Source organism: Leuciscus leuciscus (assembly GCF_965113295.1).
Source record: "Leuciscus leuciscus genome assembly, chromosome: 22".
Lineage (NCBI taxonomy): Eukaryota > Metazoa > Chordata > Actinopteri > Cypriniformes > Leuciscidae > Leuciscus > Leuciscus leuciscus.
The window spans coordinates 36,900,261-36,927,689 of NC_138746.1; the positions used below are offsets into that span (position 1 = coordinate 36,900,261).

The window sequence follows — 27,429 nt, forward strand, 5'->3', positions numbered from 1 at the left end:
CACATCTTCTGTCCAATCAGGTGCTCTCTAGAATCTGAAGCTCCGCCCCCTCTGCTATAAACACCACCTGGCCAAAGCCACCGTTGACACGGAGCATTATGGGTTGGAGTGAGATGTTATATATATATATATATATATGTGTTCGTAAGCTTTCGGACGCACAGGACAATACTATACGGACGTGTTTCTTGAGGAAAAACCTGACGCACATATAAATTCACATCTGTCACAATCATATTAATCTTTGTTTTCCCCCTTGCAGTTTAAGCGGTTCACACAGAACTGTTTTTCCATTACACTAGTTTTCCATTTTTTTCACCTTAACAATGTTTAACCCTAAACCATATAACGGCAGTGAATAGCGACTGGCATCAAGGTTTAAAGAATATGCAAAAGTATCACAGAATGATCCGATGCGACACGTGCCGTATAGTCCACATGTTCTGGGGGTTTATGATAGGGTTTGGTGGAAAACAAACCAATATTTTGTGTAATTTAAATAGTGCTGTCAAATTGATTAATCACATCTAACATAAAAGTTTGTGTTTATATAATATTTGTGTGTGTGTATATCTATCTATCTATCTATCTATCTATCTATCTATCTATCTACTTGCTTAATTATGTTGGGTTAAAAATAACCCAACATAGTGACCCAATAGCTATGTGTAACCCAATGGTTGGGGTAAAAAATAACCATTATATATATATACGCACACACTCCCACAGACACACACATACGATTTTTATGAGATTGTATATAAGATATATACATTTTTCTATATAAGATTTTATTTTTCTATGTATTGTTTAGAAGTGTGCTGCGGCGGGTTGTGCTCTTAACACATTAATGCAACGTTTGAGTTTTGACGCGTCTGGCGTTCCGTACAGCGTGGCACGGTTAAAGCCTCGCATTAAAACCAAACTCTAGTCAAGAAGTGAACAAGCTAAATCTGCGGAGGGCGGGGCCTGTCACTAAGCCTCCTTCTGATAGGTCAAATACACCGCGGAAGTGTCTTCTGATTGGTCATCGCCTTTTTTCTAACGATCACCTCAGTCGTTTGCGGTTTTACTTTTAATCATTTTCATCAGCGGCTATTCTATTTTACTTCCATACGCACATTTAATAAGTTCCTCTCATTACTAGGCATCACATGCTGTCCCCTGTAAACCCAGCCCCGCCTACTCGAGTTCCTACGCACGTCCTCTCTGCGCATGCGCGCGTGTCGCTTCCGGTTCCTTCTCTTTCTCGTGTGTGATTGAGTCCGGTCGCACATGTCCATCTGCGCCTCCACACCTGAGATGCCGTCGCAGACCCTGCCTGAAGCCGAGCCCTGCACACAGATGGAGGAGGTGGAGAACGGCCTGCTGCTGCTGAAGGTCAGTTATACACGTGTAATCTCACACTCGAGCGCTTTAACTGAGAGACTCGCGCGCGGATGCTGATGACGCAAACAAACGCGCGTTCACATCACATCACATCATCACCGGACTGACAACCTCTCGTTAGATCACAGCAGTCCTGTTACTGTTACTGTTACTGCAGTGTTAAAGTGTGTTATTCCGATCCTAGACAGTGTACATGTGGGCTCACGTGTGTTTAAATACTGCGACGTGCGTCACTGATCACGTGTGAGCATCATGAACATGAATAACACGTGTGTGATGTTTTGCTAGTGAGCCGACATGCTAACGACACATCTGGCGATTCCGAAAGAATCAAATATGAATTAGATCTACATTAAAATATCGTTCATAAAGAGATGGTTAAACAAATCCACGTGAATGGAGAGGTTTAACCCAAGTCTTAATTTAGGCTTTTATTCGCATATAAACATTGAATGTACATGAAGCACATCAGACACAGTAGAAGATGTGAGAGCCAATCAGGGTCGTTCTCGCGCATCATGTGACGTTTCTTTAAGATATTATTTCTGTATCTACTGGAATAATTGATTTAAAAATTTGTACAAAAACTATTTTCTCACTAAGAAAGTAAAGAAAGTGTCTTTCATAATAATAAATAAATTGTACCCTGTTCAAAATTTTTATGTTTAAATATAAAATAATTTTGCCAAGTTCACACAGAACTGTCGATCATGTTTCTATACTGAACAACTATGGACAAATATTGACACATTTATTAAAGATAATATCCAGCAAGATGTATCCATCACTTTTAAAGACATTATTTTGTGGGTACTTTGATTTTGACCCACTAAAAACAATTGCTTTGTGATAAATGTAATTTATTTTCTTGGCAGATTTTATATACATAAATGTAAATTCATCAACATCAAACTAGTTTTTCTTGTTGTTTTTAAAAGAATTTAAAATGTACCGTAACAATATTTCATCTTCAGTATAAAAGAAAGCAAGTAAAACATCCTCAATTTGTAATTACTTTAATTTGTACAGTAACTGATGAATAAAATAATATCTTGCTCTCATAGTCTTTTTTTTCTTTCTATCTTCTCCTATTTTTCCTTTTTTTTAAACAAATCATTGTTAACTTTTTCTTTTCTTCTCCTGTATGACATTGAACATATTGTTCATATATATTGTGTGTGTTGTATATCATTAATGTCATCTCTGTACAGTGTGCGAGCGTAATGTATAAACGGTGTTTAGATGAGCTATACATGAATAAAGACTCAGTCCTGCGAGAGGATCCTCAGGTGCGCTGCTCATCACCTCTCTGTGTCTCTCTCCAGAAGAAGAAGAAGAAGATGAAGAAAGAGAAGGTGTTAGCCGAGGCAGAAGAGTGTGAGTCTCCGGCTCCTAAAAAGAGGAAGTCTGAGAAGAGTGTCACGGAGACTCCGGATGAGAACGGGAACACGGACACACTCCACATCAAGGTAGCGTTCACTTCATACATACTCTTTCCTCTTGTAGTTGAGTTGCTTACAATTTTGAGGTTTTCACGTAATTATGACTCTTTTCTGGTAATTCTGCTCTGCTTTTCCTCACAATTATGACTTTTTCTCACTTTCTCACATTTCTGTCTTTTTCTCGTAATTCTGAATTCTTGCAATTTATGAGTTAATTTCTCACAATTCAGGCTTTTTTCCCTCAGAATTGTCAGATCTAAACTCTGAATTGTGAGTTATAGTGTGTGTATTGTGAGAGAGTGGCGATGTCCTTCTGTGTGTGTTTATACTGTGGAGTAAATGTCTCTGGTTGACGTGTGTTAATCTCTACAGAAGAAGAAGAAGAAGAAGACGAAAGCAGAGGCAGAGAACGGCAGCGCAGCGACTGAGACCCTGACGGACACACACACACACACACCCGAGACACCAGCAGATCCAGCTCTCACACACACACCGTCCAGCGAGGACTCGGACAGCGACCGCGAGACAGTGCGTTCACGGCTGCTACTCTGCTGATGCTCTCTCAGTGTGTGTGTGTGTGTGTGTGTGTGGTGATGCTCAGTGTGTGTGTGTGTGTGTGTCTGTGTCTGTGTTGATGCTCAGTGTGTGTGTGTGTGTGTGTGTGTGTCTGTGGTGATGCTCAGTGTGTGTGTGTGTGTGTGTGTGTGTGTGTGTGTCTGTGGTGATGCTCAGTGTGTGTGTGTGTGTGGTGATGCTCAGTGTGTGTGTGTGTGTCTGTGGTGATGCTCAGTGTGTGTGTGTGTGTGTGTGTGTGTGTCTGTGGTGATGCTCAGTGTGTGTGTCTGTGGTGATGCTCAGTGTGTGTGTGTGTGGTGATGCTCAGTGTGTGTGTGTGTGTGTGTGTTTGCTGACGGATGTGCTTGTTTCCACAGGAAACCCCAGAGCAGAAAGAAGGAGCTTTTTCCAACTTCAGGATCTCTCCCAACACCATCAAACTGCTGCAGGGTAATGCTAATGCTAATCACACACTCACTGCGTAACGCTAATCAGCTAATGCTAATCACACACTCACTCATAGTCTTCATAAACACCACAGAAAGCATATAGCTGTCCACTGTGGTATTGGTGTGGTATTGGTCTGCATGGTTTACCTGTGGTTAGCATGATCTACAGATGTAGGATATAATGGAAGATCAAGGGTTAATTTTAAAGTGTAAATTGCAGGTAAAATTTTTCACGAAGATAATGCAATGTGTTTATTAAACACAGGGCTCTACAGTGCGCCCATTTCACTCGCACATGCCAGTAAATATTTCGGTGTGCGAACGTGAACAAATATTTGGGCGCACTCGTGCGAGTGACACAGCATTTTTCTATAGAAACATCTGCAAATACATCATCATGAGGAGGGGCAGAGTAGGACACTATATTACCGGGAGATCAGTTATTTAGACCTAAATCTTCAGTAGCTAGCAGAGCATATGAGCGGAGTGGAGCGGTGAGAATCTCCACTCATCGCTCACGGAACTGTTCACCCCTCCGCTCCCCCGCTCTAAGCTACATCAGGCCGCTCCGCTCATTTTCACTCAGCGCTCAACGCAGTTTGCTTCGCGCTCCACTCAAATCGCCCCCCCGCTCGCTCCAAAAAAGGAAACAAATCTACATGTATATCACTTGTAGCGGTCCCCAACCTTTTTTGCGTCACGGACCGGTTTAATATCAGACAATATTTTCACGGACCGGCCAAGGTGTGGCGGATAAATACAACAAAATAAAATGATACGAACGGCATAAAAATGGGGTATTTTTTTTAAATAGCCTATAATAATAAACGTGACTCCAATATGTGTAGGCCATACTAGCAACTTTATTAGCAGCGTCCTCTAACATCGCGCCTAAAGACAACTGAGAAAGTCTGAACACAAACAAAATGCCCCCAAAAGAAAAAAATCTCCATGTTTTCGGTGCTGATGCGTTCATGTAACATAAGGGTGGCACTGCCAATAACGCACCTAAAAGCTGTCACAACGAACCGGCAAAATGAATGATTATGAATATGTAAAATATAGCAGGAGACATTTTAATTGTTTACTAATAAACCATTTTTTTTATGTCTGTGGCTGGAAAGATGCTGACTCGCGATCTTCGCAGTATTGAACGCCCCAGAGAGAAATGCACATTTCATACGGATTCAAGAGAGCAGTCTGTTTTCTTTAGTTTTGAATTGTTCTGTTTAAAAGTAGACATTTCAAGCTTTATATACATGTCTCAGGTCTGTCAGGCAAGTAGGCTATACGCTGAGTTTCGGTTCATTTATGAGACAAACTCCAGGTTCACCCGCCGGCGCCTTCCTGTCGTGATTATCTATTTTCTAATATATTTACTTATTTATTAAATCCAGACAATTGGTTGATGAAACACTGATCAAAATTAAGATACAATTAATACAAAATTAAATTAAATTTAAAGACAGGCTTTGTGCTTTCTGTCTGAGGTCTCAGTGAAAGTTTTAAAGCAGTCTGTCAGAGCGCTCACGTCCGTAACGGAGAACTGCCCATCTGTAACATTGTTTTTTTTAATTTTTTTTTTTTATAAATTTCTAAATAAATGCGACTTATAGTCCAGTGCGACTTAGGCTATGCCTATATATGTTTTTTCTTCTTCATGGCGCATTTTTTGACTGATGCGTGGCGGAATTGGAGCGGGAAATAGGGCGACGCTCCGTCCTTTTGAAATTGCCGCTCTGCGCTCTGTCCAAGATCCGCCCGCTCCCGCTCGCTCCCGCTCCACTCCGCTCACATGCTCTATAATGATAAACTTATACAACAAAAATGACTGTGCTCCCAAATATTTGTCTGTGCTCCTAAATTGTTTTTATTTAGGCGCACCAGTGCTCCTTGTTCAAAAAGTAAGTGTAGAGCCCTGAAACATAAAGATAAGAACCGCCCACCATTGTTTTTTATACCAAAATGCTGAATATAATATGAAAAGTTGGCACTTTTAACAGTGGTTTTAACCGCTCCTGCTCCCTTCCACTAGATGGGGCGTGACGTCATAAGAGGAACTCACTAGTAGAGTTACCGGCATAGTCATAGCTATAGATGCCTTACATAACTACAGAAAAGTTGGTTGTATGTTTTATTTGATAAAAAAATTATGGATAAAATAACTCAGCTGTAAACATACTCGTGTGTGCTGACTTCAAGAGGACCGTGATCCTGCCTGAACTGAGAATGAGCTATTCGCAAAACAAACGGGTTCAGGCACCGGGTTCAGGCCCGTCAGATCAGCCGGTCGCAGGTCGAGCTGTTCCACGTCCACCTCACGGCAGCACATACTCTCCACTGCTGATTCAGCCCACACAAACACAGTGATGGGGACATCGATCTCTTTTTCTTTTCTGACAATAAACATCACTAATTAAATCGTGAGAAAGTCGTTGTCCCTCCTTGCTATTCTACATGACGGCAAACTTTTGAAAAGACTGGCTTGTTCCCTTATATTATCCGGGTTAAGTTTGCACCAGGCTAGCCTAGACTAGCTCTAACGTGGCTACTCACCAGGACACCAGGACACCTGGCCAACCCTCCACTCATTCTCCTCACACCAAGCATTGAGTGCCATGGGTCCTGGCAATTTCCTCCCCTCTCACGCCTGACCGGTTAAAAATTGTAGGGCTGTGGTCCATAAAGAATTTGATGGTTTCCCACATCCTCAGTCGTTCTCCAAATAGCCGTAATACAGTAAGAATCTAGCAGAGTGTGGGTTGCGAGTGCCTCTTATGACGTCATCACCAGTTACTGAAAAAACACGCTATCTTTGAAGAAACCCCAATAAATGTTATTTTAACGCATTTTAAGACAGAAATAAATATATACATATAGAGCACTTTAATTTACACATTAATTGGCTGTGGTGTTTAACCTGCAACTTACACTTTAAAGTCCCTGTAAAGTCAAAATTAAGTATGTGTTCTGAGTTTGTCACACCACAGAAAAATGTGTTATTAGTCACCCAGTCAAATTTGAATGAAAAAAAAAGCCGGCAAGTACATAAAATAAGCTATCAAAATCTTGAAAAAATGAGCAGGAGTCTCTGCTCTCAAACGCTGGGGGCGTGTCCGCTGGCTGCGCTGAAACCACGCCCACTCGCGGGAAAGCTGCCGTCGCCACACTCAACTGTCTGTCACCGCTACAGCCGGAATGGATGCTCCTAGCAGCTTAATTGTTTTTACAAAGCCATACATGTTCGAGCCTGGACTACCTACTATAATTATAACATAAGCACACAAGGCAACTTACACTCATTGATGGGCACGCACTGCCGACGATAGCACCAGTTGTCGGCGCGACGGGAGGATGAAGGCCGAGGCGAGAGATAGTCGGCTCGGACCCATTCACCAGTAACAGCGGATTATCAGTGAATCCCAGTTGTCTCCGACTAAAGTTTATAAAACTATCCCGTGTAAAATGATCACTACAGAGGCAGGTTTTGGCGGTGATCCTCAGCTCTCCATCAAGGTGGCTCTTCACAAAATTAATCCACCTCTTGTTGATGTGATATGTTAGTTTTTCGTAAATTTAAATAAGGACACTGATCTGTTTTGTACGTGATCGCATCCAGGTTATATGCATTTCCGTGATGAGGCATAGCTAGCTAGCAAACTGTAGGCTGTAGTAACCATAGATATCATATAAAGCCTTTATATGATATCTATGGTAGTAACTAACAGTACTGACAGTAATTCGCGATCGGCAAACTGATGTGAATGTGCTCTATTTATATTGTTAGGGGAGGGGCCAGCGTCAGGGGCTCCAGTGCGTCATCAAGTAGGGGCGTGTCCAGGAGCTCAGGGGCTCCAGTGCGTCATCAAGTAGGGGCGTGTCCAGGAGCTCAGGGGCTCCAGTGCGTCATCAAGTAGGGGCGTGTCCAGGAGCTCAGGGGCTTCAGTGCGTCATCAAGTAGGGGCGTGTCCAGGAGCTCAGGGGCTTCAGTGCGTCATCAAGTAGGGGCGTGTCCAGGAGCTCAGGGGCTTCAGTGCGTCATCGAGCCCCCGTTTTAGCCCCGCCCAAAAAATCCGGAAAACAGCAATGGTGAAAAACTGTTTAACGGTCTAACTCCACAATTCAGTACTTCACAGTTCACAGTCTTTGTAATATGTTTTAGCAAAACATTTCTAACATTTCTAATGTGTTTAGATTTTTTTTTTAGAATTGCCTTTACAGGGACTTTAATAAGAGTCGAGTCCTAACTCACAGAATATTACATTTTCCCCATATTAAAGTGAGGATGTTTCTGTGAAAAGTAAATAAATGTACACTTGCATCTCAAGCTCAAGCCGCTTCTAAGAGACACACATATAATATTAGCATTAATGCTGAGTGAGTGAGTGAGTCTGAAGAGAGCTTGACTGCATTATCAGCTTTATCTTCACACATGTAATATTAGCATTAATGCTGAGTGAGTGAGTGAGTCTGAAGAGAGCTTGACTGCAGTATAATCAGCTTTATCTTCCAGTGGACATATGCAGTTTGTTGCAGAAGCTGCCGGTGTCACTCACACTTCATCAGCGATGAAACACTGAATATACTGAAGATGTGGTGGTTTATATCTATATCTCTGTGTCCTTCAGCGCGTGGAGTTTCGTACCTGTTCGACATCCAGGTGAAGACCTTCAACTCTGTGTATGATGGGAAAGATCTGATCGGCCAGGCCAGAACCGGCACCGGGAAGACCTTCTCGTTCGCTGTTCCTCTGGTGGAGAAGCTGCAGTCTGACATGGAGGACCGCCGGAGAGGCCGAGCACCCAAGGTCTCGCTCTCACACCACACACACGTCAGCAGAGCAGTGCATTATGGGTCCTGCTGCAAACGAGGGCTGTACATGCCATGAAATACACTGTGACGGACACATATTGGCTGATTATCTCAGTCTGATTACAAAAACAAATAGTGTGGACAACCGCTTTATTTTACAACTTTAACTGCAGAAAACAAGGATACTACTTTTCCCAAAATCATTTACTAAATGTAGCCTCTGCTTTAAACCAGTTAAAGATTCCTTAAGGCGAGACACTACAGGTGAAGAGGGTAACATTTTTAACTAGCAGATATCACCATGAAACTTTCCCAGTTGATTAACTTCATTTAGATGAGAAAAAAATGTATTACAAGTTTTCTGTAATTTAATGTTTAAATATGCAAATTAGGCAATATCTAATTAAAAAAATGTTTTTCATTGTGTTCACATATTAGATGGGGAAAAAATTACAGAGGGATTTATGGATATCTACTTTTGTTATCCTGTAAATCAGAATATACTGTCAATGGCCTTAAATGATTTCCGCCATGTTTTTTGGGATAAAATGTTATATAAATCAGGCTAGGAATAATATATTTACAAATCCCTCTGTAAATGTCTTCATAATATAACTAGGTATAAGACTGGAGAGTTTGGTGTATATCGGTGCTACTGAAGTGGAGATTTCAGACTTGGAGAATGAGAGAAATGTCATTTTGAGAAAACGGGCTTTAAAGATTTATCATCAGCCAATGAGATTGCGCATTCAGCCCTTTTACTTTCACGATTGGTCGCTGATAAAAAGGAAATGACCATATTTGGATCCGACAGCATTGTATAGGAGAGAGAGGGACAAAGTGTGGTAAAATAAAGACCTAAATGTGTATTTCTGACTTTTTTTCACCACAAGTCTGAAAGAAGACATGTTATGGAAGACAAATATCCAAAAATCTAAAATAAAACCCCGATGTTTTTGCCTGCCGTGTCTCGCCTTAAATCATCAAGTTAGGCCAACTTTTCTTTCATATAAAATATTCTATAACAAAAAAAACTTTTAATTATTGGAGCTACATGAACTAATGGTGTTCTCCAGCAGGATCTGATGATCACATCATCACACTTATTTACTTCTGATTAGTCACATAAAAATAGTGCAGAATCACAGATTTCTTAGTATCATTGCTCAAGTCAAACTGTTTGATTTATTGTGACATGTTTAGATTTGTTTTCATTCCTTCTTTAAAATCCTGATTCTTACATTGCCAGTTAAAACCTTGGTCGCATTCTGACCTCATGTGGTGCATTGTGGGATATTCAAATGCTGTTTTCACTTATCTTTCCCTGCCTGTTTAAAAAAAAGTTAATTCAGATGTTTGTTTCTTATAGAAGCTTGTCTCCGCCACAGAATAAAACATTTTAAAAGATAATTGCAACTTTTTATCTCCCAATTGCATGTAATAAAGTCAGAATTGCTTGATATAAACATGTAATTCTTGTAATAACAAGTTATTTCTCTCAATTGCGAGTTTATATCTCACAATTCTGACTTAATAACTCGCAATTGTGAGAAAAGTTGCAATTACGTATTTTATTTTTCACTGTGTGGCGGAAACAAGTTTCTATATTTTGGTACGGTTTGTTTTTCTACTAAACGATTGCTCGCGCGTTTAAGCCAAAGCCTTGGGATCAGAAGGTTTGGATCTTGAGAAGCTGGTTCTGCTAAGAGAGGAGAGTTGTGACTGGATGAATGTGTCCCGGCAGGTTCTGGTTCTCGCACCGACTCGAGAGCTTGCGATTCAAGTGTCCAAAGACTTCAAGGACGTCACGAGGAAACTGTCTGTTACGTGTTTCTACGGAGGAAGCTCATACAACCCGCAAGGTAGGAGTCAGATCATCATAACGATGTGTTTGACACACTAGTGACTGTGACTGCATGATCAATGAAAGAAACATTTATAGTTGAGGTGTAACATTTAATAACTGAACTGTGGTGCATCAGTGGAAGCGATCCGCAATGGCATCGACATACTGGTGGGAACGCCGGGCCGGATCAAAGACCATCTGCAGAACAACAAGCTGGACCTGTCTCAGCTCAGACACGTGGTTCTGGACGAGGTGGACCAGATGCTGGACATGGGCTTCGCTGAGCAGGTCGAGGAGATCCTGTCTGCCTCCTATAATAAAGGTAATCGTGTTCACGTCGAGTCCCAGGAGATCTTCAGACTGATTTATAGGGGCTTTCGCACCGGAGGAACCTTTTCATCGTTCCTAGAACTATTGGCGGAAGTTCCCGGATGTCGGCGTGTTCACACCGCAGGAACTAGGAACGATATTAGTTCTAGGAACTCTTTTAGGAAGAACTAATTCACTCCTCCTTCAGAGTCGGGTCTAAACCGGCGCTATAGGAACTATCCGTGACATTAGTGTTCGCTGATTGGCCGAACACACGCGAAACACCAGCACACGCCATTTTAAAAAAGCACACAGATTATAGCCTATACATTTACTCCAGAAACTAACTCTACGAACATGAAAAACAGTGATATATGGACCTCTTGATCTTTACACTGAGGAGAAAATCCAACATGACTTTGAGGAGACCAAGAGAACATTATGTATTTCTGCTCAGCAACACTGGACATCAAACACAAGCTAATAACTCTTCATTACTGTCTACTTTATATGTATAATAGTTCTCTCTAATAACGTATCAGCGCGTCAAAATAAGTCACAACAAGAAGCGTGTCTTGCATCAGAGTTCCTACTGGCGGTGCGAATGCAACGGGAAAACGTTCCTAAGGGAACCATTCGTTCTCGGGGAAACACCCTGGCGGCTCGTTCCTGTAACTGAGTTCCTAGAGCTATCCGGTGCCAAAGCCTCTTATGACTGAACCTTTCAGAAAGTGGCTTTGCATTTGTAAACAGTATTCCTGGACTTTTCCTCTTAGATGCGGCGGAGAAACCACAGACGCTGCTGTTCTCAGCCACGTGTCCCTCATGGGTTTATGACGTGGCCAAGAAATACATGCGCTCTCAGTTCATCCATGTGGATCTCATCGGGAAGAAGACCCAGAAAGCCGCCACCACAGTCGAGGTAACCGTGAACACATGATCTCCGCTCATCGTAAGCTGTTTGGTTCTTCAAACAGAGTTTCTTGGGATGATTTTAAAGGAAAATCTGGGACATATTTTGTCAAAACAGTTTTTGACAATGATGTGACCAAGTGTGTCAGCATTTATTAGGTAAACAGCGTCAGATACAAAGATAATTTTGAAATCAAAACCTATGCAGACAGAAAACATGGAGCTGCTATAAAAAAAACGTAATTTTATTAATGCCTAAAAACACTGATGCTTAAAATCTGTCTCAGTGTTTCTACAACATTTGTAATGAGATTTGAAGAGTATAAACCCTGAAGACTTGCGCTCTGTAAAGTCACTGCAGGTTTTCTCCTCTAGGTGGCGTTAAACACACACACACACACACACACATACACACACACACACACTGATGGGACGGTGTGAAACTGTCATTCTTTCTATCTCGTCTGATGTTTTTCCAGCATGAAAGGGCAGCGAATGACTTGCAGTGCTCACAGGATGAATTAAGCTGTTGCCAAAATGATAATTAACACTTTGTGTTGCAATAATCTCACTGTGAGATTGAGCATGAAGAACATTGTGATCTTTTATTTTTAAAATAAAACATTTACATTGTGATCTTTTACTTTTTATTTTTATTTCTCGTGTGCACCGCGTGCACAGGAGATGTGTTTCTCGTGAGCACGTGAAAGTCTGTATATTTTTATTTTTGCAATGGTCCCTTTAGGAGCTCCGTAGGTTTTAAAGTAATGTTTGGAAAATAACAAAAGTTTCAATTTGTAATTTTGAGATGAAGTAACCTCTTTGTCGTAACCTCTATCAGCCAATCAATACCAGAGGCTGGCATTATGCAAGTTAGCTACAAACATACACGGGTTCAGCAGGAAGTTAGACTGAATTGCTGACTGCTCATTTCAGTTCAGTATCGATTCTTTCACTCCGTTTATCTGCACTTTGATCTCTGAAACTTTGCAGACCATACTTTTTACATTCACAAACAGCTTTACACACTACACAAGGAAATATCTGAAAAAGCATAATTGTTTTTAAAAGAAAAGTCCCCCATACCTGCTGTTTAAAGCACTTGTCTGTCGCACAGCACCTGGCCATCGCGTGTCACTGGTCTCAGCGGGCGTCGGTCATCGGTGATGTCATCCAGGTGTACAGCGGCAGCCACGGCCGAACCATCGTCTTCTGTGAGACCAAGAGAGAGGCCACTGAGCTCTCCATGAGCACGTCCATCAAACAGGTGCGCCCGCAGCACAGAACGCTAACACGCCTGTAACACACTAATGACAAATCTGTAACACCTATTACACGCCTGTGACACACTAATGACAAATCTGTAACACACCTGTTGCACACCTGTGACACACTTACAAATCTGTAACACACCTATAACACGCCTGTGACACACCAATGACAAGTCTGTAAACCACCTATAAACACGTCTGACAAACCTGTAACACACTTACAAATCTGTAACACACCTATAACACGCCTGTGACACTTACAAATCTGTAACACCTATTACACACCTGTAACATACTTACAAATCTGTAACACGCCTGTGACACACTAATGACAAATCTGTAACACACCTATTACACGCCTGTGACACACTTACAAATCTGTGACACGCCTGTGACACACCTGTGACACACCAATGACAAGTCTGTAAACCACCTATAAACACGTCTGACAAACCTGTGACACACTTACAAATCTGTAACACACCTATAACACGCCTGTGACACACTAATGACAAATCTGTAACACCTATTACACGCCTGTGACACACTTACAAATCTATAACACGCCTGTGACACCAATGACAAGTCTGTAAACCACCTATAAACACGTCTGACAAACCTGTAACACACTTACAAATCTGTAACACACCTATAACACGCCTGTGACACACTTAAAAATCTGTAACACACCTATAACACGCCTGTGACACACTAATGACAAATCTGTAACACACCTATTTACACACCTGTAACATACTTACAAATCTGTAACACACCTATAACACGCCTGTGACACACTAATGACAAATCTGTAACACACCTATAACACGCCTGTGACACACTAATGACAAATCTGTAACACACCTATTACACGCCTGTGACACTTACAAATCTGTAACACACCTATTACACGCCTGTGACACACTAATGACAAATCTGTAACACACCTATTACACACCTGTAACATACTTACAAATCTGTAACACACCTATTACACACCTGTAACATACTTACAAATCTGTAACACACCTATTACACACCTGTAACATACTTACAAATCTGTAACACACCTATTACACGCCTGTGACACACTAATGACAAATCTGTAACACACCTATTACACGCCTGTGACACATTTACAAATCTGTAACACACCTATAACACGCCTGTGACACACCAATGACAAGTCTGTAAACCACCTATGAACACGTCTGACAAACCTGTGACACACTTACAAATCTGTAACACACCTATAACACGCCTGTGACACACTTACAAATCTGTAACACCTATAACACGCCTGTGACACACCAATGACAAGTCTGTAAACCATCTATAAACACGTCTGACAAACCTGTAACACACTTGTGACACGCCTGCAACGACACCTTTAACACACCTGTGAGACGCATGTAACACATCTGACACACACTTGTAACAAGACACCTATAACACACCTGACACACACCTGTAACAGCACACCATACACACACACACACACACACACACACACACACACACACACACACACACACACACACACACACACCTGTAATGACACACCTGTAACGGCACACCTGACACACACTTGTAACGACACACCTGACCTGACGCACACGTAACGACACACCTGTAACAGCACACCTGACACACACTTGTAACGACACACACTTGTAACGACACACCTGTACTGACACACCTGTCCTGACACACCTGTAACAGCACACCTCACACACACCTGTGACAGCACACCTGACCTGACACACACTTGTAACGACACACCTGTACTGACACACCTGTCCTGACACACCTGTAACAGCACACCTCACACACACCTGTGACAGCACACCTGACCTGACACACACTTGTAACAACACACCTGTAACAGCACACCTGACACACCTGTAAAGACACACCTGACCTGACACACACCTGTAACAGCACACCTGACACACACCTGTAACAGCACACCTAACACACACCTGTGCGTCTGCTGGTGTGTGACTCTGGGTTGTGTGTTTCAGAGTGCGCAGACGCTGCACGGAGACATCGCCCAGAAGCAGAGGGAGATCACGCTGAAGGGCTTCAGGAACGGCACGTTCGAGGTGCTGGTGGCCACCAATGTGGCGGCGCGCGGCCTGGACATCCCCGAGGTGGACCTGGTCATCCAGTGCTCCCCGCCAAACGTACGGCAGCCCGCTCTTTTCAATATCACTGCAGTTTATACTGCAGAAATATACTTCATATCTTTAAGGCCCGATCATACTATAAATGATCATTCTAAAAATAATAGTTATAGTTTTTTTTCTAAATCAGTCACCACAATGATAACGACACAGAGGAATGATATCGCTGGAATCTTTAAGGATGTTTTTTTTTTTTTTAGCTGATGAATAATAGAATCAGAATCCATCCTGTTTTTAATGAGACAGATGACACAACTGAAAACAAAACTTTTAATAAACAGAGCAATATTGTATATAGTTTTAGTTGTCTTTATAGTTATAGTTGTTGCTGTCTAAAACATGCCTATAAGCTGCGGTGGATCTTTTAATGCTTTAGGATGGTTTTTTTTCTTTCGTATTTTAGCGCACGTTTACTTGTTCCGTTAACCACTGCCACCAGTAGACCCTGTTGATGGATTCTTTGCTCTGTAGTTTGTAAAGATGTGTTTAGTATTTAACTCTCCTGTTGTAACGAGCGTGATCTTCACACACAGGACGTGGAGTCGTATATCCACCGGTCGGGCCGCACTGGCAGAGCCGGGAGAACAGGCGTGTGCATCTGCTTCTACCAGCGCAAGGAGGAGAACCAGCTCCTGTATGTGGAGCAGAAAGCGGTGAGACGCTAGTCCTTTAACTGGTTAATGTGGGTTAACCAACAAACAATGAATTAATGTAATGTAATTTGTGATCAGACAGGCATAAAAATGTAATTTTTCTTTTTCCTGTCTTTTTTTCTTCTTTTTTTTAAAGCTGCAGTCCAGTCCGTAACTTTTTTTGGGTTGAAAATTATCCAAAATAAATTTGGGTTAGTACATAACCAGCCAGTGTTCAAAACTCTCTGCTTGCCTTAGCTCGACATTAAACTTGTAATAATGTCTTTAACTCCAGTTGTACTGGTGGATTTCCGCGGGAAATTCGAGTCTTTTCGAGAAATGTCTTTGCGTCATTACGTCACATCTGTCCACATAAAGTCACATCTGTCCAATCTGTCCACATAGTCACATCTGTCCACATAGTCACATCTGTCCAATCTGTCCACATAAAGTCACATCTGTACTCAGTCACATCTGTCCACATAAAGAAGAGTCTCAGCTAGTCGGCTATGAGTGTGATGATGTTGGAGGTGGAGATTTGTAGCCTTTTCTCACAGCACTTGATATAATTAAACTTATCAATTTGATGGCGGATCCAGAAAGGTTCAAACGACGATCACCAGGGACTTCAGATTTCAGAGTGGCTACAGAAATAAAGAGACTGCAACCGGCTCATGCGAAAACAAGGATAATATCGGAAGGGCATTAAATGTCACGCAATGCTGATGTTGTTAACATTAACAAAGTATAATTTGCTCGGTTTGACATGATATGATGAGCGATCGTTAGATTTAATCAGCATGGTTTACTGCTATGCTTTTTTCCCTTAGTTGGTCAGAACAAAAGTGGATGTTACTTGTTCAGATTTTCACATTTTCCGGTGAAAATTCTTATGTTGGTCATACTTTCCAAAAGTAGAATCTGTGATTGTGAATGCCAGGATCCACACCGGCGGCGACTGACAGCCGCACATTCTCCTCAAAACATCGGATTCATCCACGCTGTGCCGTGCCGAGGCACAACCCACGTAAAGCTGATCATTCCATGGATAACTGCAATTGCAGATTGTGAACAGAGATGGCGACAAAGATGAAAAACTACGGACTGCAGCTTTAACTTTCAGAATTTTAAAAACAGTGACGAAATAATTCTAAATGTTTAATTTCCCACAGACCCTCCTCAAGTTTTACATCTAATTATTTTGTTTGTTTTAATATAACAGTATTTATGACAAACCTTCCTAAAATTGTGAGGTGTAAATAAATGGTCTCACTTTATATTAGGTGTCTTTAACTACTATGTACTTGCATCAGAGTTAGTTATGCACAATGTTCTTATTTGTTGTAAAACACGTATGCTGATATCGAGGTGGATACGGGTCAAGCTAGGACTGGTTTGCTGGTTGTGTATGTTTAAGGGGTTAGCAGTTTCATTTTAGATGTCATTAGAGAAATTAATCACAGCTGCAAGTATTTAAAAAAATGTAAGTACAATGTAAAAACATGAATGTACACAATAAATGCATTGGATCAAATTATTAATTTAAATGTTAGTACATAGTAGTCAAAGACTCTTAATATGGTGTCAGTCTAACAAATTATGGGGTTTTTTTAATGGTTAAATCTTGTTCACCTCCTTCAGGGAATCACCTTTAAACGGGTCGGGGTCCCGACAGCCAACGAGATCGTCCAGTCCTCCAGTAAAGACGCCGTCAGGTCAGAGACCAAACAAATGATGCACATTAGTCACACATTAATATGATGCTCATATGATGCACATTAGTCTTCGATGTTCTGACACTTGCTTTGAACAGAGGCCATGCTGATGCTAATTCAAAATATATCAGCTGATATTTGACTGGTTTTGTCCGTCCTTCTGTTAGACTGTCTCACACATGAATTATGTTGAATATCTGTCAGCTGTTAAATTTAACTACACAATTAGATAATACCAGTTTAGCTCAACCAATCACCAAGCAATGCTTCATTTTGTTCAGTCTGTGTGTAAAAAGAGCATAATTAATAATATTTTTTTTCTCCCAAATGTTTATAAATGTCTGTGTTTATCACTCGGATAAGCCGCCTCATGTACGCTGGTGTGTGTTTATCACACTAAAAAGATTCTACTTTCAGGTTCCTGGACTCGGTTCCGGCGTCTGCGGTGGAGCATTTCCGCGCTGCGGCTAATGAGTTAATCGAGGCGCGCGGGGCGGTGGAGGCGCTAGCAGCAGCGCTAGCTCACATCTCAGGAGCCACGAGTCTCGAGCAGAGATCTCTCATGAGCTCCGACACTGTACGTCACACATACTATCCCAACACTATATCACACACCATATCATAACGTCATACACTATATAATTTATTCCTGTGATCAAAGGTGAATTTTCAGTATAATTACTCCAGTCTTCAATGTGAGAGTGAGTGTGAGGAGGGAGAGTGTGAGGAGGGAGAGTGTGAGGAGGGAGAGTGTGAGGAGGGAGAGTGTGAGGAGGGAGAGTGTGAGGAGGGAGAGTGTGAGGAGGGAGAGTGTGAGGAGGGAGAGTGTGAGGAGGGAGAGTGTGAGCGTGAGGAGAGAGTGTGCGAGAGGAGAGGGAGAGTGAGCGTGAGGAGAGGGAGAGTGAGCGTGAGGAGAGGGAGAGAGTGAGCCTGAGGAGAGGGAGAGAGTGAGCGTGAGGAGAGGGAGAGAGTGAGCCTGAGGAGAGGGAGAGAGTGAGCGTGAGCGTGAGGAAGAGTGAGTGAGGAGAGAGCGAGTGAGCGTGAGGAGAGAGAGTGAGCGTGAGGAGAGGGAGAGAGTGAGCGTGAGGAGAGTGAGCGTGAGGAGAGTGAGCGTGAGGAAGAGTGAGAGAGAGGAGAGAGAGAGTGAGCGTGAGGAGAGGGAGAGAGTGAGCGTGAGGAAGAGTGAGAGAGGAGAGAGAGAGTGAGTGTGAGGAGAGAGAGTGAGCGTGAGGAGAGGGAGAGAGTGAGCCTGAGGAGAGGGAGAGAGTGAGCGTGAGGAGAGAGAGTGAGCGTGAGGAGAGGGAGAGAGTGAGCCTGAGGAGAGGGAGAGAGTGAGCGTGAGGAGAGTGAGCGTGAGGAAGAGTGAGTGAGGAGAGAGAGAGTGAGCGTGAGGAGAGAGAGTGAGCGTGAGAAGAGGGAGAGAGTGAGCCTGAGGAGAGGGAGAGAGTGAGCGTGAGGAGAGTGAGCGTGAGGAAGAGTGAGAGAGAGGAGAGAGAGAGTGAGTGTGAGGAGAGAGAGTGAGCGTGAGGAGAGGGAGAGAGTGAGCCTGAGGAGAGGGAGAGAGTGAGCGTGAGGAGAGAGAGTGAGCGTGAGGAGAGGGAGAGAGTGAGCCTGAGGAGAGGGAGAGAGTGAGCGTGAGGAGAGTGAGCGTGAGGAGAGTGAGCGTGAGGAGAGTGAGCGTGAGGAGAGTGAGCGTGAGGAGAGTGAGCGTGAGGAGAGTGAGCGTGAGGAGAGTGAGCGTGAGGAGAGTGAGCGTGAGGAGAGTGAGCGTGAGGAGAGTGAGCGTGAGGAAGAGTGAGTGAGGAGAGAGAGAGTGAGCGTGAGGAGAGAGAGTGAGCGTGAGGAGAGAGAGTGAGCGTGAGGAGAGGGAGAGAGTGAGCCTGAGGAGAGGGAGAGAGTGAGCGTGAGGAGAGTGAGCGTGAGGAGAGTGAGCGTGAGGAGAGTGAGCGTGAGGAGAGAGAGTGAGCGTGAGGAGAGAGAGTGAGCGTGAGGAGGGAGAGAGTGAGCGTGAGGATAGTGAGTGTGAGGAAGAGTGAGGAGAGGGAGAGAGTGAGCGTGAGGAGAGTGAGCGTGAGGAGAGTGAGCGTGAGGAGAGTGAGCGTGAGGAGAGTGAGCGTGAGGAGAGTGAGCGTGAGGAGAGTGAGCGTGAGGAGAGTGAGCGTGAGGAGAGTGAGCGTGAGGAGAGTGAGCGTGAGGAGAGTGAGCGTGAGGAGAGTGAGCGTGAGGAGAGTGAGCGTGAGGAGAGTGAGCGTGAGGAGAGTGAGCGTGAGGAGAGTGAGAGTGAGCGTGAGGAGAGTGAGAGTGAGGAGAGTGAGCGTGAGGAGAGTGAGCGTGAGGAGAGTGAGCGTGAGGAGAGTGAGCGTGAGGAGAGTGAGCGTGAGGAGAGTGAGCGTGAGGAGAGTGAGCGTGAGGAGAGTGAGCGTGAGGAGAGTGAGCGTGAGGAGAGTGAGCGTGAGGAGAGTGAGCGTGAGGAGAGTGAGCGTGAGGAGAGTGAGCGTGAGGAGAGTGAGCGTGAGGAGAGTGAGCGTGAGGAGAGAGTGTGAGGAGAGTGAGCGTGAGGAAGAGTGAGTGAGTGTGAGGAGAGAGAGTGAGTGTGAGGAGAGAGAGTGAGTGTGAGGAGAGAGAGTGAGTGTGAGGAGAGAGAGTGAGCGTGAGGAGAGTGAGAGTGAGCGTGAGGAGAGTGAGCGTGAGTAGAGTGAGCGTGAGGAAGAGTGAGAGTGAGTGTGAGGAGAGAGAGTGAGTGTGAGTGTGAGGAGAGAGTGAGTGTGAGTGTGAGGAGAGAGAGTGAGTGTGAGGAGAGTTCTCCCAGATGGGAATCTGTGTGTTCTCTCTGAACGGTTGTGAACGTTCTGTTGTTCTCAGGGATTCGCCACTATGACACTGAGCTGCTCTCAGGAGATGCACAACATCGGCTTCGCCTGGCGAGGCCTAAAGGAGCAGCTCGGAGAAGAGATCGACGAACACATCCGGCGGATGACCTTCCTCAAGGGCAAGAAGGTGCTCACGCTCTTCACACACTCTTCTCACTCTTCACACACTCTTCTCATGCTCTTCACACGCTCTTCACACGCTCTTCACACACTCTTCTCATGCTCTTCTCATGCTCTTCACACGCTCTCCACACGCTCTTCTCATGCTCTTCACACGCTCTTCTCACTCTTCACACTCTTCTCATGCTCTTCACACGCTCTTCACACGCTCTTCACACACTCTTCTCATGCTCTTCTCATGCTCTTCACACGCTCTCCACACGCTCTTCTCATGCTCTTCACACTCTTCTCATGCTCTTCACACGCTCTTCACACACGCTTCACACACTCTTCACACACTCTTCTCATGCTCTTCACACGCTCTTCACACACTCTTCACACACTCTTCACACACTCTTCACACACTCTTCACACACTCTTCTCACTCTTCACACGCTCTTCAAATGCTCTTCAAACGCTCTTCACACGCTCTTCACACGCTCTTCACACGTTCTTCACACACTCTTCTCGTGCTCTTCACACACGCTTCACACACTCTTCTCATGCTCTTCACACGCGCTTCACACACTCTTCACACGCTCTTCTCACTCTTCACACGCTCTTCACACGCTCTTCACACGCTCTTCACAAGCTCTTCACACACTCTTCACACACTCTTCTCACTCTTCACACACTCTTCTCGTGCTCTTCACACGCTCTTCACACACGCTTCACACACTCTTCTCATGCTCTTCACACGCGCTTCACACACTCTTCTCACTCTTCACAAACACTCTTCTCATGCTCTTCACACGCTCTTCACACACTCTTCTCACTCTTCACACGCTCTTCACACGCTCTTCACACACTCTTCTCGTGCTCTTCACACGCTCTTCACACACTCTTCTCACTCTTCACACACTCTTCTCGTGCTCTTCACATGCTCTTCACACACGCTTCACTCACTCTTCACACACTCTTCTCATGCTCTTCACACGCTCTTCACACACGCTTCACACACTCTTCTCACTCTCTTCTCACTCTTCACACACTTCTCTCATGCTCTTCACACGCTCTTCACACACTCTTCTCATGCTCTTCACACGCTCTTCACACACTCTTCTCACTCTTCACACACTCTTCTCATGCTCTTCACACACTCTTCACGCTCTTCACACGCTCTTCACACACGCTTCACTCACTCTTCACACACTCTTCTCATGCTCTTCACACGCTCTTCACACACGCTTCACACACTCTTCTCACTCTCTTCTCACGCTCTTCACACACTCTTCTCATGCTCTTCACACACTCTTCACACACTCTTCTCACTCTTCACACACTCTTCTCATGCTCTTCACACACTCTTCACACTCTCTTCACATGCTTTACACACGCTCATCACACTCTTCTCATGCTCCTTCTCATGCTCTTCACACACTCTTCACACACTCTTCTCATGCTTTACACACACTCTTCTCATGCTTTACACACACTCTTCTCATGCTTTTCACACACTCATCTGGTGTGGTCAGTGTTGGGTGACAATCTCACAGTTTGGTGTCAATAGGGGCTTTCGCACCGGAGGAACCTTTTCATAGTTCCTAGAACTATTGGCGGAAGTTCCCGGATGTCGGCGTGTTCGCACTGCAGGAACTAGGAACGATTTAAGTTCTAGGAACTCTTTTAGAGGAACTAATTTACTCCTACTTAGACCTAGTCGGTCTAAACCGGCGCTATAGGAACTATCCGTGACATTAGTGTTCGCTGATTGGCCGAACGCATGCGAAACACCAGCACACACCATTTTAAAAAAGCACACAGATTATAGCCTATATATTTACTCCAGAAACTAACTCTACGAACATGGAAAACAGTGATAGATGGAGCTCTTAAAAAAAAAAGAAAATCCAAACTAACTTTGAGGAGACCAAGTATTTCTGCTCAGCAACACTAGACATCAACCACACGCCATATGTTAATAACTCTTCATTACTGTCTACTTTTATGTATAATAGTTCTCTCTAATAACGTATTAGACAGGAGTGTTGGTCAGATCGTAACCTAATGAACACGGAGAATGCGAGCGCTGTTTGTTTGCTCAGACTCTGCCGTTCTCAAAATAAAGGTCCGCCGCGCCATCAAAATAAGTCACAACAAGAAGCGTGTCTTGCGTCACTTCAGAGTTCCTGCTGGCGGTGCGAACGCAACCAGGAAAACGTTCCTAAGGGAACCATTAGTTCTCGGGGAAACACCCTGTTGGCTCGTTCCTGTAACTGAGTTCCTAGAGCTATCCGGTGTGAAAGCCCCTACAGTGTCTCAGTGATACAGCCTCAGATGCTGATTGGCATCATGCTATTACATTTTTGATGCGGTATACGAAAATAATTTTGTCTATCAATGCAAAATCAGTACGTTTTTGCTGGCATGGGCAGCTCGAATTTGGTGAAAATCTTACAAGCGTTCATATAAAAGTATGTTAACTTTTGAATGCAAAGCTTTCTTGTGCTTTTGTCAACTTTGTCCACCTCTTTTCTCCTTGCACAGACCTGACTAATCCATCATCTGACTTAATCATCTATGACTAATCAATCATCTATGATCGGTTTATCAAGGACTTGTTGCAGACCTATGTTATTGTTAATATATATTACATTATTTTTATATATTAAGTATAAAAAAGTCACTTAACACCCACGATATACTGATGATCACTGTGAAATACTTCTACATCACGCTAGAATGTAAACTAACTAAATGAACGATGAGACTCAACGTTCTGCTTCTGTTTTGAAGAGTTTGAGTGGAAATGTTCTTGATGTTCTGTATGGGAAAGATGCAGTGTGTAACGTGTCATGTGTTTGTGTTTCTCTCAGGGTGTGTGTTTCGACGTCCCAGCCGATAAACTGAAAGAGATCCAGGTATGTGTGTTTGGAGTCGTTTGTAAAGCGAGACTCGAGGGACGTGTCCGTACAAACGTCCAGCTGATTCCCCTTCCCCAAGCCACTCGCTCTCGGGTTTCACCAGTGCAGGCTTGTCAACAGACACGTGTGTGTGTGTGTGTGTGTGTGTGTGTGTGTGTGTGTGTGTGTGTTTGCGCATTCGCTGACTCGGCTTGTTTCTGTCACTGTTCATTTTGACAGCAAATTTTTATTTAGTTTTAGTCATATTCTTTTGACTAAAATGCCATTTTCTCACAATTCTGACTTTTTATTTAAGAATTGCGAGTTATAAAATGAAAATTGCGTGTTATAAAGTCAGAATTGAGATGTAAACTCGCAATTGTGAGATAAAAAGTCGCAATTATCTTTTAAAATTGTTTTATTCTGTGGTGGAAACAATTAAGCTTCCATAGAATACAGGCATTGAAGAGTTGTCATAAACTTCATTAGTGATGATCCTGAATCAGCTGAATGCTTTTAGATTTTCCCCTTAATTAATGTCATTAACATATAAAAGAGCACCAATCAACATCCAAATCCTTTAGAAAACCTGCAGTTCTCCTACTTTCCACTTCAAATACCGTTTTTATAAATATGGACGTTTTATAAAAGGCCCATTATTTTTACTTTTCCATTTTGTTCCAATAGCAAAATAAAACAGTTTCATGACTTTCCAAAAGAGGAAAAATATTTAGAGAGATTGATTACGTTGGTCAGAAGAGAGAAAGATGACAAATTTAATACCAAGCTAATAAAACACAAGAGTATATTGTTATAAATGTATCTGTATAATAAACAGTCTGAATTGTTTGAGTCTAGTTTTAGTCGATGAAATCATTTTGACCAAATGTGCGGATCCAGTTGCACCAAATGCACATCTGATATTATTCTCACAACTGTGCGTTCTGTAAAGACATAACCCACTGTGTACGTGAAGACTCTCCAAAACACATTTAGACATAAGTGTGTGTGTTTGTCCATTCAGACGCGAAAGAGCTCATTTAGGACTCGTGCTGTGTGTAGTTTACTATGTGCATGGCTGCACGCTTCGTGTGTGTGTGTGTGTGTGTGCACAGAAAACCGTACTGAATAGAGTTCGTTTGCGCCACGCTCATTCAGATCTAGCGATACATCTGCTCTTCTCGTTCTCCCAGACGTCTACATGTTTGAGCGTTTGGAACGAAACGTGCATCCAGCGCGTGCTAACTCCTGTCCCGCATCCAGCGCGTGCTAACTCGTGTCCCGCATCCAGCGCGTGCTAACTCGTGTCCCGCATCCAGCGCGTGCTAACTCGTGTCCCGCATCCAGCGCGTGCTAACTCCTGTCCCGCATCCAGCGCGTGCTAACTCGTGTCCCGCATCCAGCGCGTGCTAACTCGTGTCCCGCATCCAGCGCGTGCTAACTCGTGTCCCGCATCCAGCGCGTGCTAACTCCTGTCCCGCATCCAGCGCGTGCTAACTCCTGTCCCGCATCCAGCGCGTGCTAACTCCTGTCCCGCATCCAGCGCGTGCTAACTCGTGTCCCGCATCCAGCGCGTGCTAACTCGTGTCCCGCATCCAGCGCGTGCTAACTCGTGTCCCGCATCCAGCGCGTGCTAACTCGTGTCCCGCATCCAGCGCGTGCTAACTCGTGTCCCGCATCCAGCGCGTGCTAACTCGTGTCCCGCATCCAGCGCGTGCTAACTCGTGTCCCGCATCCAGCGCGTGCTAACTCGTGTCCCGCATCCAGCGCGTGCTAACTCGTGTCCCGCATCCAGCGCGTGCTAACTCGTGTCCCGCATCCAGCGCGTGCTAACTCGTGTCCCGCATCCAGCGCGTGCTAACTCCTGTCCCGCATCCAGCGCGTGCTAACTCGTGTCCCGCCGGCACGTTATTCAAACATGCACATCATCCCCACACACATCAGTTCTGACTCCATTTCTTACCAAATCCTCCCTACCGAACATTTGCATCTAGTTTTTATCCGTTGACGAAAATGTCAACAGGTTTTTGTCATTCAAAACTTTTTTTTGTTCTCGTCTCGTTTTCGTCTGAAATTTTGTTGACGAAAATAATGAAGTTAAAGGTACAGTGTGTAATATTTAGGAGGATCTGTTGACAGAAATGCAATATCATATTCATAACTGTTGTCAGTGGTGTATAAAGACCTTACATAATGAACCGTTATGTGTTTATTAGCTTAGAATGAGGCATTTCTCTCTACACACACCGCGGGTCCGCTTACATCCACATGTTTCTACGGTGGCCCTGAACGGACAAATGCGTTTCGTCACTATGTTGTTCTTCGTGTAAAGAAGCTTCAGCTAAAGTCAGCGAATAAAACACTGACACAATGATGAACAAGTGACAATAATATTCACAACAACATCGTTTCACTGAAAAATTAAGTAAACCTAATTTCTTCATTTATCTTTGTAAAGAAACCTCATTATTTAACTGGCTACTCTCTGCTGTCTCAGACGACGACATCACTTCCTGTCGGCCAGCGTAACTTCGGTTTGGTGCAATTCGCAACCTCACCACTAGATGCCACTAAAACTTACACACTGCACCTTTAACATCAGTTGTGACTGAATCTATTCCCCAATCGGCCCTACCGAACATGTTCGTCTAGTTTTTATTCGTTGACGAAAATGTCAACAGATTTTCGTCATAATTATTGTCATTCAAAACTTTTTTTAATTTAGTTTGTGTTTCGATTTCGTCTGTGAAAAAAATGTTGTTGACAAAAATAACGACGGAAATGATTGGTCAAGGAAGTGAACGGTGTTTTGTGTGTGTCTACAGGAGAAGTGGCAGGACGGCCGGCGCTGGCAGCTCTCCGTCGCCACAGAGCTCCCCGAGATGGAGCAGAACACACGTCTCACCGGCGAACGCACACCTGGAGGCTTCGGGGGATTCGGTGGACGAGGAGGAGGACGAGGACGAGGAGGAGGAGGAGGAAGAGGAGGAGGAGGAGGAGGAGGAGGAAGAGGACGATCCTTCGGCTTCAAGGGCAACAACGGCTTCGGTGGGAAACGGGGAAGAGGAGGCGCTCAGAAACGAAGCTTCAGTCAGGCGTTTGATTACTGATGGAGGACTGTGATGGTCTGACGGACTGTCGTGTTTTTATTACCCTTTCATTCATACTCACTCTTTACTGGAGTGTTACGACCCATTAAATAGGCTGATTGCTTTCACGTGCAGTTGTGCTATTTATATGATGAATTCCACTGATATTAAAGTGGTTGAAACTACACCGCGACTGATGCTTTTTGTTTGTTTTCCTCATAAGGTGGTCATTCTCTGGCTCGTATTCTTACAAGGGCTTGAATGAAGTGTGACATTGCAAACCAGTTTTTTTCTTTTTCATTTTACTAGAAAATAATCAAATTATACTGTAACATGAATCATAATAGAAAAAGAGAGAGCCTTATTTTACAGTCAGTCCTATGGAAGCTCGTTTCCACCGTGGAAATAAAATTAAAAATCCTTTTTTTTTTCTTGCAATTCTGAGTTTCATAACTTCTAATTCTAACCTTTTTACTCGCAATTACGAGTTTGTCACAAACTAAAAAAAACAGAAAGAGTCAGAATTATTGTCACAATCCGGAGGAATAAAAAGTCTGCATTTTGAGATTAAAGGTCAGTTTTTGTTAAAGTCCCTTTTTAGTCAATCATTTTATCCCTTAAAACTCTTTAATCACCAACATTACATATTTAAATGTTTTTTCCTTGAAAATTATGTCTTCATGCCTTAAATATCTTGAATGTAACTCGACACCCTTGCCTCATTTAGTATGCGCGGTTCTATGAATATGCAAATGAGCCCCGCCTCCACTCACTCACTCAGCTCAGAGATCCACTGGTTGACGATCACACGTTGATCTGATTGGTTACAAGGTAGTTTGTGACGTCAGAAACACCAGCGATTTCAAAGTGTGTTTTTGAGACTGTCTTTGGTTCACTGCAGTTTTAAGGAGGAAATACTCAGCAATGCTGTCGACTTATGAACTTACACA

At 43.6% G+C, this 27,429-nt stretch overlaps 1 protein-coding gene and 1 long non-coding RNA gene across 8 annotated transcripts; one reads left to right on the forward strand and one right to left on the reverse strand.

Annotated features, from left to right (window-relative positions):
* Nucleotides 1–1,224: 1,224 nt before the first annotated feature.
* ddx21 (DEAD (Asp-Glu-Ala-Asp) box helicase 21) lies at nt 1,225–26,666 on the forward strand. Of its 5 annotated transcripts, none has more exons than XM_082153765.1 (16): nt 1,225–1,380; nt 2,718–2,858; nt 3,204–3,359; nt 3,764–3,836; nt 8,464–8,642; nt 10,392–10,509; nt 10,630–10,815; nt 11,579–11,724; nt 12,832–12,981; nt 15,010–15,171; nt 15,705–15,824; nt 17,445–17,518; nt 17,936–18,095; nt 20,381–20,515; nt 23,364–23,408; nt 26,216–26,666. In XM_082153765.1, the coding sequence occupies exons 1-16, from the start codon at nt 1,276–1,278 to the stop codon at nt 26,498–26,500; spliced, it is 2,235 nt and encodes a 744-aa protein (XP_082009891.1). In that variant the 5' UTR covers nt 1,225–1,275; the 3' UTR covers nt 26,501–26,666. The 5 variants fall into 5 exon arrangements, with proteins under 5 accessions (XP_082009891.1, XP_082009890.1, XP_082009892.1 ...); XM_082153764.1 differs by having other exon boundaries at nt 1,228–1,380; nt 2,715–2,858; XM_082153766.1 differs by having other exon boundaries at nt 1,228–1,380; nt 2,715–2,858; nt 3,207–3,359.
* On the reverse strand, nt 12,895–15,062 carry LOC309486480. Of its 3 annotated transcripts, XR_014201557.1 has the most exons (6): nt 14,966–15,062; nt 14,865–14,887; nt 14,141–14,670; nt 13,373–13,888; nt 13,043–13,259; nt 12,895–13,011 (listed from the first exon to the last, which is right to left on the reverse strand). It is a non-coding gene; the product is annotated as an uncharacterized lncRNA (long non-coding RNA). The 3 variants fall into 3 exon arrangements; XR_014201558.1 differs by having other exon boundaries at nt 13,043–13,127; nt 13,334–14,670; XR_014201559.1 differs by lacking the exon at nt 13,043–13,259 and having other exon boundaries at nt 12,898–13,033; nt 13,312–14,670.
* Nucleotides 26,667–27,429: the final 763 nt, after the last annotated feature.